Here is a 12,453-nt window from a genome sequence, read left to right as displayed (position 1 = left end):
CAAAAAATGGTTGTTGAAAACTATCTTTACATGTAATTGGAAAAAAATAAAAAATTTTCAAATGAAGTTTATAAAGTATTAAAATATAAATATAGAATATTCAAAATGTTGATAATAACATTTACATATATATATACCACTTCAAAGTTTAGACAAACATCTTCCAACAATATTTAAAGAAGTATTTTGTTACATTTTATACATGAATAAAAAAGGCACTCTATCACACCAGAGCTGTTTGCTTAATTAATCTGCTTATTTCTTGTGACTCTAGGGTTATATCCATAAAAAAAAGATCAAATATATCCCAACTTAAATTTAAATCCCAAACAATTGCGGTCTTAAAAATTACTGCATGATCTTGGAAGAAATTATACCTTTCTGAAACTCAGAGAAGGAATTCACTACCTTTCATGGCAGCTCAGTCAATTCACTAGGCATTGTGATAGAGACCAAGATTTCTCAACTTGGGTCCACTGAACAAGAGATTTGTGGATAGATTTCCTTAAATCAGATAGGAAAAAAAAACCTTAATTTTTATTCAGTATAATTGGTTTCCTTTACAATCCTATTTTTTTTCTATGCATTTAAAAATATTTTGAGAAGGGGTCCACCGGCTTCACCAGACTGCCAATGAAATCCATGGCACACAAAAATTTAAGAACCTTGCGTTGGTAAGTCTATAAACAATCTGCCAAAGAACTGAATCCTGTGGGGGTAGTGGAATGAATGCCAGGTTTCCAATCATAGGATCAGATTACAAATGCTATTTCTAATAGATCTAATATTTAGATCAACTAGGTGACCTTGGGAAACCAATGCTCTTTCTTGATCCCACATCTTTAAAATGAAGGGATTAGGGGTGACTAGATGGCGTAGTGGATAGAGCACCAGCCCTGGAGTCAGAAGTACCTGAGTTCAAAACTGTCCTCAGACACTTAATAATTACCTAGCTGTGTGGTGTTGGGCAAGCCACTTAACCTCATTGGCTTGCAAAAAGCTTAAAAAAAACCCCAACAAAAAACAACAAAAAAACCCCCAAAATAAGAAGATTAGACTACATGACTTCTAATTCATGTTAACAAACAATGTGGGGCAGGCTTCATTATATACTTAAAAACTAGAATATTGGCTTGTTTTCTTGTGACTATGGGAAGTATTTTTGTAACAAAACTGAACAAGCCTGAGGTAGCTAGCTGACAAAGTAGATAGAGAGCTTGGCATCAGAAGGACCTGAATTCAAATTCAACTGCAGATACTCATTAGCTGTGGGGAGTCACTTAATCTCTACTTTCCCTAATGTATTTAGCTGAAAAATATAGATAATAATAGTACCTACCTAATAAGGTTATTGTGAGAATAAAATGAAATAATGTGTATACTTTAAAGTATTATATAAAAGATAGCTAATATTATTATATCCCAAAGTATCTAAATAGTGCTGTTTTACAAAGTAAGCAACTAAGTAGATGATACATATTTTAATGGAGATCCCATTGCTTAGAATTTTAGATGATTTCATATTTTATTTTCTCCCCAATTAATGTAAAAACAATCATCAACATTCACTTTAAAAAATTTTAAGTCATTTTAAAAAATTAAGGTGGGCTAAGTGACTTGCCCAAGGTCACACACAACTAGGCAATTAAGAGGCTGAGATAGAATTTGAGTTCAGGTCCTCCTGACTCCAGGGTTACTGCTCTGTGCCCTGTGCCACCTAGCTGCCCCAATTATGAAGGCTTTTTTTTTAAACTCTCACTCTTTTTCTTTCCTATTCCTGTCATTGAGAAGGCAAGTGATTTGATACAGGTTATACACGTAAAACCCAGGTTCTCTTCAAGAATAAAGATGAAAAAAACAAAAACAATTTTCACATTAGCCATTTTGTAAAAGAAAACACAGACCAAAAGAAAAAAATCCAAGAAAAATAAGAAAATAAAGAGTATGCTTCAGTCTGCATTCAGATTCCATCAATCTTTCTCTGGAGGTAAATAGCAATTTTTCATCATGATCCCAGTTGATCATCATACAATATTATTGTTACTGTGTAAAATGTTCTCTTGCTTCTGTTCATTTCACTTAGCATCAGTTCATGTAAGTCTTTCCAGGCTTTTCCGAGAACATCCTACTCATCATTTCTTATAACATAATAGTTCAGAATAATTTTTTGGAACCTTTCTTTTGAACTGTTGGTATAGGTCATCCTTTTAGGTTGCAAATCATGAGAAGATCCCAACCTGTATTGATAGAGTTTCCATACCGAAGAGTTCCCTATAAGGATAGAATTTTTCTTTCTTTTGAACCTTCCTTTAGAATTTCTATCATTGAAGCAATGCTTCTTCTCATTTCTCCAAAATGCTTTATCTGGTTCTCTTCTTTGTCTCCTTCACCTTCTACCTGGTCCTATTCTAATCTGATCTAATGCAGTATAGAGTGCAAATTCCTCAAGGACAGGAACAATGTCCTTAAAAAACACACACAAAAAACTCAAACAAATAATTTTTATATCCCCATTGAATAGTAGAGTATTCACTGAATGTAATTCATTAAAAGTTAAACAACTATTCTTATTTTAAATGAGCATTTATATAATGTTTTGAGGCTTACAAATAATTTTACAATTATAATCTGATTTTCTTATCACAAAAGTCCTGAGAGGCAGATATTATTATTATTGCCATTTTGCAGATGAATAAACTGAGGTAGACAGGTTAAAGAGACTTGCCCAAGGAAACAGCTAGTTAAATATCTGAGGGAGGACTGGAAGTCAGGTCTTACACACTTCAGACTCAGTATTCTATCCACTGCATTGCCAAGTTGTTCTATGTGCATATCTGTTTCACTAGATTTAAATCTTTATCTTTTGAACATGAATTTAATGTTTCAAAGACAGGCAAAGATAAATTGGAGTCAAGTCTAGTGAATAAAGTGAGGTAGTAGTAAGTGTCTTCATCTGAAAAATGGGATTCATGATAACTGAACACTTACTTTATAGGGTTGTTGTGAGGCTTGTGTAAAGCATTTTTCAAATCTTAAAACTGATTTCCTTTTTTGTTGTTTTTATAAAGCAATGAAATTAAAAGTGACTTGCCCAAGGTCACACAGCTATTAGTAATTCACAGTAATTAAAACACAGTAATTATCAAGTGGCTGATGTCACATTTGAACCCAGGCCCACCTGATTTCAGGGCTGGTGCTCTATCCACTGCACCACCTAACTACCCCCTAAAAATTGATTTCAAATATCAATATTATCATCAAGCTAGGTTAAAAAATAAGAAATTAATATTGAGCAAACAAATCAAAACAAAAATCTTTTTTCCCTTCTTACATCCCTCTGCACTTTGGAAAAGAAAAAAAATGAAATCCTTGTAACAAATCTACATAGACAAGCAAAAGAAATTCCCAAATTGGCCATGTCCAAAAATTTTGTGACTCGTTCTGTTCCCTGAAACTATCACCTCAGAGAAGAGTTGGGTTGCAGGTGTCATCAATGGTTGTCTTGGATCTTGGTTGTCTAGGATCTTTGTTGGTCATTTTGTTGTTCTGGAGGCATTTTCAAAATAGGAATTTTTAAAATGTTTTGTTTAGTGGTTATGCCACTAGAATAAATATATAACCACCTAAAAGTGAACTATATGAAGGGGCCAACACATTCACTGGGACATGCAAGACTTGGAATGTGAGTTTTTAAAAAGTCATTACTTGGGGTGGGGGGAAGCTAGAAGCCTTCTCAATAAGATCAGGGGTGAAAAAATGATGCCTATTATCACCACTGATAATCAATATTGTATGAGATTGGCCAATATAACTGAAAAAGGACAATGCTGGAGGGGAAATGGGAAACCTGGAACATTTCATGCATTGTTGCTGGATCAGCTGCGAGCCGATTGGAATTTGGAATTTGGAATTATGCCCAAAGGACAATAAAACTGTCCTTTGATCCAGCAATGTCACAACTGGGTCTGTATTCCAAAGAGATCACAAAAATATTTATAGTAGCTCTCTTCATAATGGAAAAGAATTGGAAATTAAAAGGATGCCCATCCATTGGGGAATGGCTTAACAAATTGTGATTTATGAATGAGATGAAACACTTTATTATTCTATAAGAGATTATCATGAGGGACAGGACTTCAGAATAGCCTTAAGAGAATTGCGTGAACTGATGCTGAGTGAAATGAGCAGAACCAGAAGAACATTATATACATTGACAAGCAACATTGGGTGATGATTAGCTATGATGGACTTATTCATTTCAGCAGCACAATAATCAAAGACAACTATAAAAGACTTGTGATGGAAAACACCATCCATATCCAGAGAAGGAATGGGAGAGTTTACAGACCAAATATACTATCTTCAATTTTTAAAAGTTGTCTGGTGTATTATGTTTTTTTCTCTATTTTTTCTCATTTGATTTGATTCCTCTTTACATGGATAGCCTATATTACATTTCTTTTAGTCAGGGGGAGGGGGCAGAAAAGGAGGGAAGGAGAAAAATGTAAAGCTCAAAACCTTGCAAAAAGTGATTGTTGAAAACTATCATTGAATGCAGTTGGAAAAATAAACAAAATACAAAAATAGTCTCATTATTTTTTAAAGGTATCTTGTATAGACATACTGAAATCTCATTATAAAACATTCCCCCTATGTCCAGAGAAATTTCAGCCATCATGACTTCCCTTGCACAGATTGTTACATTATAGCGCACTTCTCCACATAAAAAGTAAAGTCTATGACATTCTATACAATTAATCAAAAATCTATTAAATGTCTCCTGTGTACAGAACAGGGTACTTATTGGAAATCACATTTAGATAAGATACCACCTTCACAGAGTTTTCATGCTAGATTCTTTTCCCCCAACAAGACAAGGATTCTCATTGAATAATGAAATCATTATTTCCTTAACCTAGACCACAGAAAAATATTACAAAGCAGAGTAACCTGAGGAATTAAATTTCACGTCTGGGGACAAAGTAATTTGTACTTCATCTTGTCTGTGATATCCAGAAATAAATCTTAGAGATGAATTAACCAGAAGGATAGAACTCCATAGGGAGATTAAAAAAATAGATAAGCACATTTAATAGAGTATTACCAAGTCTACTCTATAGAATCTGACAGCTCTCTGTGGAAATGACAAGCTGAAAAGAATTTGATTGTATTATTTAAAAAGAACAAGCAATTTTAGGCTACATACTTTATAAATAGGAAGAAGATATGAAGACAGTGGTGAAGAATTGGGAGAACAATAATATAGCTTCAAAATCTCAGAGACCAAGAAGCTGATTGAGTGAAAATTTCAAGAAAAAACATAATAATATAGTAATAGGGCAATTCTATTCACAGAGTTTTGGCTGGAATTAAAGAAGCAAATTCTGAATTTTACTCCCCCCCCCATTTTTTACTTCTTGACCCTAAATCTTATAATCCCATAACCACCTAAGCCAGTAAGTGGGCTAGATATGGATAGCAAGATTGGGAAAGCTACATAATTATACTAGGTAGTAATATTTGTAATGCATATCTCAGATTACATATCTCCACTGCTTAAAAACCTTCATTGACTCCCAATGGAAAGTTCTTAGCCTAGTTATCAAGGATCATCATATTCTGGCTCCAATCTCATTTACAAGTTTATCTCTCATTGTTTCTCAGCATATATAATGTGCTTTATCCACACAGGGCTCCTTATTAACTTTATGTTTAAAACACTGTTCCTCTCCTTTGACTCCTCCGTTACGATCTACTGAAATCTATCCGTACTTCAGATTTCATCTAAAAAATTAATGAGTGGACACTGAGGGCTTATGGATTAGTTGATTGATTGATACTTGGCTACCTCTAACCCAAAGTAATCAATCTCTATCTGCTCTTAACCTTGTCTTGTACCTTAAACACTTGGTACTATAATTATTTGTGAATCTTTTATTTTATTTTTAAATTTTTTTCCAATTTATATTTTATTTTTCTAATAACATGTTGTGAAAGTTTTTCAACATTCATTCATATTCATATGCATATTTATAAGTTACATAACTCTTTCCAACTTCCTTTCCAAATCCCCTCTCCCCTCAGCGGCAAACAGTCTGGAGAACACATATACATTTGTATTTAACATGTTTACAGATTAGTAGTTTTTTTGAATGAGGAATTAGGACTAAGGGAAAAGAAAGAAAACCATAATAAGATAGGGAGGAAAAACATAAGAGAAATTTTTAAAAGGTGAACATTGTAGTCATTCAGGTTCTGAAGGGGGTTTTTTTTGTTTTATTTTGTTTTTCTTCATCTGGATGTGGATAGCATTGTCTATAACAGGTCTCCTGGGTGGTCCTAGTTCTCCGAACTGCTGAGAGGAGTTATTTCTATCAAAGCTGCTCAATTCACAATGCTGTTGTTCATATATACAGGGTTCTCTTGGTTCTGCTCCCTTCACTCATCATCAGTTCCTGTAATTCTTTCCATGTTTTTCTAGAGTCTAATCATTCATGGTTTCTTATAGAACAATAATACTCCATATCATTCATTATACATCAACTTGTTCAGTCATTCCCCACGTGATGGGAATGCCCTCAATTTCCAATTCTTTTTTGCCACAAAATGGGCAATTTTTGGAACATGTGGAATATTTTGGAACATGTAGAACTTTTCCCATTTTTTATGATTTCTTCTGGATAGAGACCTAGTATTGGTATTGTTGGGTCAAAGAGTATGATCAGTTTTATTGTTCTTTGGGCATGGTTTCATATTGCTCTCCAGAATGGTTGGGTTAATTCACAACTTATGGACCTTTTTGAAAAATCTTATTTTTGTACCTCCCCCAGAGCTTTTGGAACTTAGTAAAGTAAGGTCTAAATAAATATTTACTTCATAAAAACTGAATTAAGGTAGTAGTAATGGCAATAATCACATTAGACTAAACTTACTGAAACAAGTAATGATCTCAAAACAGAAATTTTCTAAAACATTTTAAAGACTCACATGGAAAGAAAATCTACTGTATTTGGTTCTTAAGAGTGGGCAGGAACTGGGAAGAGAATGAAGTATCCAAGGGTCAGTCACCTTGCAACAGCTGTCACAGTAATAAAAAGCAGATGTTCAAAAATTTTCAAAAACTGATGACCTAAAAGCTAATTGAAAATACATCTTATTAGCAGCTTAGGGGGAAAAAAAGACTGCTGTAGATCAAACAGACATGGAACTAGATTGGAAAACCCCTGCATAGCTAAATGGGAAAATAAAAGAAGTCATTGTAAGCAGTGAGAGTGTCTGTGTGTGTGTGTGTGTGTGTGTGTGTATACATACAAATTGTTTTTTCATAGAAAATGTGTCAGGGTAAAAAGTAAACATTTAATGAATCGTAAATGTTTCTGAATTCACAGAAAACACTATAACTTGATGGCATCTGCACCAAAATTGAATTCAAGCTAGAAATGTGATCCGATCAAAGCTCTGATTGAAATATGACCACTGTGCTGAAGACTGGTAAAATGCCAATGACCTTTGCATTTATAATAACAATAATAAACATTTAGATTGCACCAACTATATACTGGTCACTGCTAAGCACTTTACAATTATTATGTCATTTTATCCTTACAACAATCCTGGAGTGCTATTATTAATCTCACTTTATAGCTAGCAAAACTGAGTAAAATAGTGATGGCAAATTTAAATATTACAACTCTCTAAGTCTCAGTAAAGCAGATAGGCAACTGTTTTACAAATAGTCTTAGAGAACTGCTTGGGCCTTGGAGAAGTTAAGTGATTTTGGCAAAGTCATCATCATGTGTCACATGTAAGACTTGAACTCAAGTCCTCCCGACAGTGTAATATAGTTATTTACTACAGTAACTTATCACAGACATATATGGTTAAACCTTTTTTTCCCCTCTTTCATATACTCATTTTCTATTATTCTATCACTGAGAGAGACAGAAACTAGTGGACTGGCACCCTTTCAAATGTCTGAATGCTAATTAAGTTGATCTCATCTCTAGAGAAACATTCCTGAGAGTCTTACTTTTTTTTTGCTTTAGATTTTGGGGTTTATTTTTTTCTCCATTGAATTCTCTGCTATTAATCAACAGTGGCTTCAACTTCTGATTTGACATTGCTAACCTATTCCTAGTCCCTCTGGACCTTAAAAAGTCCACACATGAGTCCTCTAAGACTTCATTCTATGGTCTGCTAGGTGGTGCAGTGGATAGAGCACTGGTATGGAGTCAGGAAGATTAAACTTCCTGAGTTCAAATCTGATCTCAGATACCTATACTACCTGTACAACGCTGGGCAAGTCACTTAATCCTATTTGCCTCAGTTTCTTTATCTATAAAATGAGTTATAGAAGGAAATGGTGAACCACTCCTGTAAATTTGCCAAGGAAACTCCAAAGTTGGATCATGTAGAGTCAGACATGTCTGAAACAACTGAAAAACAAAAATCACCTGAAAGTAGTATGAATAGAGGCAGTGCTCTACAAAAGGTACTAACAGGCTCTATAGTAGAATGGAAAAACATGGGCCCCAAAGTGCTCTAGTTGGAAGCAAAATTTTGGTTTTAATGCTTCACAGGTGTTAAATGAGAGTAAGAATGATGGGGAAGGGAGGTAGGAGGGAGAAGAGCCTCATTCTGTTGGCAAAGAAAAATAGAAGCAGGAAAGGTGATAAAAGAAGGGAGAAGCTCGAACCACTGAATTATGTCTTAGCCCTAAATCCTCTATCAATGACAGGAAAGGATATTTTTCTGATTTACTTTTGGCAAATGAAGCAGTCTAGATTAAATAGCAATTATCTATCAGAGCCATTAGTGAAGATATTCTCGTTGCGTTTTGCTAACGAAGGGCGTTTTAAACCTCACCACATGAACATTTTCCCAGAGGCTGGGAAACAAGAGATCATAATATGACCCACTCCTTGATGTAAACAAGAGCAACTGTGTAACAATGGAGGCTGCAGGTCTCTACTAGCTACATGAATCTAATATCTAGTAAGTGGGATGGGAGAGGGGGAGGAAGAAGAGATGGAAGGGTGGATAAGGTCCTAATTCAAGAGGTATCAGCCCTACCTAGTAGGGAAAAGGTAAAAAAAATAAAAAGCTTAAAAAAAAGTTGAGAAGTCATGCCCATGGAAAAAAGTCAATGCTTCAGGTGCCTATCCAATGGGATCCGAATCAGGGACTCTATGGTTTTATGATCGTTTCTCCCTCCTCTCTCTCTCTCTCACTCTGTCACATATCTTCTGTTCTCAACAGTTGTCCCCTAGACTGAATTCTTCTAAAAGGCAGAAAAGAGACAGTGAGGTACAATGGAAAGAACATGGATTTGGAACCATTTTTAGCTTTTAAACTTAGTTTTAGATCACAGCCCTATCTCTGTCACCTCTTACTTAACCTCTCTGAGCCTCATTTTCTTCATCTTTAAAATGGCAGAAGGACTGGTCCATGCTTCTTGGTGGCATAGCTGAGAGAGCACTGGACTTTGTGTTAGTTTGAACTTAAGTTCAAATCCCCTTTCAGAAACTTGCTAGCTGGATGATCTTGGGCAAGTTTCTTAATCTCTATCTTAGCATCCTTAGTAGACTTATTTTAGGAATCCCTATATAAAAATAGGAATTATCCAGTCCTAACCTCTCAACCTTCAGTTTTGTACTTCCATCTGAATAATAGACATCTAAAACTAGCTGTCCCACAAACATCTGAACCTCAGTATTTCTCAAATGGAACTCATTATCTTTAACTCATTATCCTTCTCTTTCTAATTTCCCTATTAGAGTTGTCAGTATGATAATCTACCCAGTTACTCAGATTCAGATTTCTTACTAGATGCAACACTTTCTCTCACTTCCAATATCTAATCTGTGATCATGTCCTGGTGATTTTTACCTTTGCAGCAATTTATATATCACTTCCATTCTTTCCTTTGACATTGGAATCACCCTAGTCTAGGTTATCCAATCTGGATAGCCTGATGGTTGGCTGTCCCCTACCTTAAGTCTCTCCTCAACTATCAAATTAATCTCTCTAAGGCTCAGGACCAATCACATCATTTCCCCAGTCAGCTTCAGCGACTCCCTTTCACTCTGAGGTTCAAATATTAAATCCTCTCTTTGACTCTGAAAGTCCTTCACAAGATGGCCCCCTTCCTAGTTTTTCAGTTTTCTTATTCCTTACTTCTCTCCTCACACTCTGCACAATTCAGTGACAATGGCCTCTTTGCAGTTCCTAAAATAAAATGCTCCATTTCCCAACTCAAAATATTTTTTCTGGTTCTTCCTCCTACTAAGGATTCTCTTGCTTCTCTACTTCTTGGCTTCCTTAAAGTCAAACCTAAAGTTCCCCCTTCTACTAGAAAAGTTACCCCTGAGAGAAATGATTATTAATGATCAATTATTAATATTAGGGAGATTCAGAATTTTTTCTCTTCCTATGCCCTCATTCTCTACTGAGACTCTGAGGAATAAGGGCTGTTTATGAGTTAGGAAATAACATTCTCCTCAATCTTGCTCAGACTCCCATGCAACTGGGGAAACAACCCATACTCTTTTACTAGATTGCCCAAGGCTGGGGTGGTCCAGGAGTAAGCATGACACATTCAGAATTACATCCTCCAGCTCCTCATTAGAATAAACCCACATTTTATTGTCATATTCATTCTCATTAATTTTTAATCAATCAGAGCTGCCTGCTGCCTGTTGGGAACACCCATTCTTCCAAGGTTATATTAGCATCAAGAGGCCCCCATGAGGGGTCTTTCCTTTATGAGAGAAGGCCAAATGACCATCATTCTATTATTCACTAGCCATAATTAATAAAATGATCAATTACCCAGAAATTATGGCTCTTGACCTTTTTATACATCATACCCCAATTTCCCTTAGCACTAGCATCCTTCTGTTCATAACCTATCTATCTATCTATACACACACACATTTTTTGTGCATAATTATTTCACATTATCTCACTTGCTAGACTCTTCTTGGGAGCAGGAACTGTCCTTTTCCTCTCTTTGTGTTACCACTGCTTGCACAGTGTCTGGCACTCGATAGACACTTAATACATGTTGACTGAGTAGAATGCACCTCCCAGGGCTGTCATGAGGATAAGATGAGATAATATTTGCAAAGTGCTATGCAAACCTCAAAGTGCTATATGATGCTAACTCTTATTCAATCTCTGATCATGATGATCTTGTTTAGGTAAATCTAGGTCCCTCTGCCAGGAAAATTAGATAGAAATTTAGATAGAAAATTAGATAGAGGACTATCTAAATTGAGGAGCTGTGGGGACTTAACATTTATAAACTGAGATAAGACAGAACTGAAAGAACCCATTGGACCACCCTCTTCTATTTCAAAGCAACTAGGTGACACAGTATATAGTACTCTGGGGCTAGAATCAAGAACACATGAGTTCAAATCCAGCCTCAGATCCATATAACCTATGTTACCCTGGACAAAACCACACTTCCATTTGTCTCAGATTCCTTAAATGCAAAATGGGGATGATATCAACAGCTACCTCACCCAGTTGTTTTGAGGATCAAATGAAATACTTGTAAAGGGCTTATGCACTACACAAATGCTTATTCCTTTCCCAATTACCCTCTACTTTGACAGAATTTTCTGTCATTACCTATCACCTCAACATAAACCCAACACATCCCACTCCTGGTAAAATAGAGTTTGCATCTTTTACCTAGTTCCTATAATAGAACTTAATCAGAATGAAATTAAATTTCATGATTTCTTCCTTTCGTGAATTTCAGAAGTGATAGCTGAGTGCATTTTTTTTATTGTTAGAAATTCTATATAGAATACATACGGAATTGGGAAATGAGAAGGTATGAGGACTGAATATTCATAAATTGGGTTATTAAGAGTTGGAAGAAACAATGATATAAGTATCTTACCCCAATAGATCTAGTCAATATGCATTCATTAAGTACCTGATAGGTGGCAGGCAATGTGTTAAGCTCTAGAGAAACACAGAAAGACTCTTGAAGAGCTCATAATCTAAATAGGTTATCCCTCTCTCCCATCTCCCATTTGGCCACTGGGTCATCAATCTGGGCTTTCCACACTTACCAGACAGGTAAGCAAACTGCTTTTTCAGTTCATCTTTAATATCAGCTGCAAAGAGGGGAGCTATATCCTGGTACATGATTTCATCTGAAGAGAAAAAAGAAAACACACACTGTCATTTAATGGAAAACTTTACCTCATCCTCTATAAAATGCCAAGTCTGGATTAGCCAACCACACACAAAGCAATGCATATCAAAAAACACCTAAGGGTGAGTTGTCACGTGTCTGGAAAAAAGGAATGCCAGTTTCCAGCTCAGGGAATCCTGTGTTTTTGAATGATCAGAAGTTATGACTAACATATTCCCAAGGTTTTAATATCCATGAGGGTTATGTGTAAGAAGAGGAAAAGCCTGAGGCTTTTCTTT

General features: G+C 35.5%; 1 protein-coding gene across 17 annotated transcripts in view; it reads right to left on the bottom strand.

The window, feature by feature from the left end:
• Positions 1 to 12,453, bottom strand: part of MCF2L (MCF.2 cell line derived transforming sequence like) — a 404,366-nt gene that overhangs the window by 130,953 nt on the left and 260,960 nt on the right. For all 17 annotated transcript variants that reach the window (XM_074192062.1, XM_074192063.1, XM_074192077.1 and 14 more), the window contains one exon: positions 12,090 to 12,173. In XM_074192062.1, the coding sequence (XP_074048163.1) occupies positions 12,090 to 12,173 (84 nt within the window). The remainder of the gene's footprint in view (positions 1 to 12,089; positions 12,174 to 12,453) is intronic.

Source organism: Macrotis lagotis, chromosome 6 (genome assembly GCF_037893015.1).
Source record: "Macrotis lagotis isolate mMagLag1 chromosome 6, bilby.v1.9.chrom.fasta, whole genome shotgun sequence".
Classification (NCBI taxonomy): domain Eukaryota; kingdom Metazoa; phylum Chordata; class Mammalia; order Peramelemorphia; family Peramelidae; genus Macrotis; species Macrotis lagotis.
Note: the sequence above shows the minus strand (reverse complement) of the source record. Positions and strands in the feature narration are given on the sequence as shown.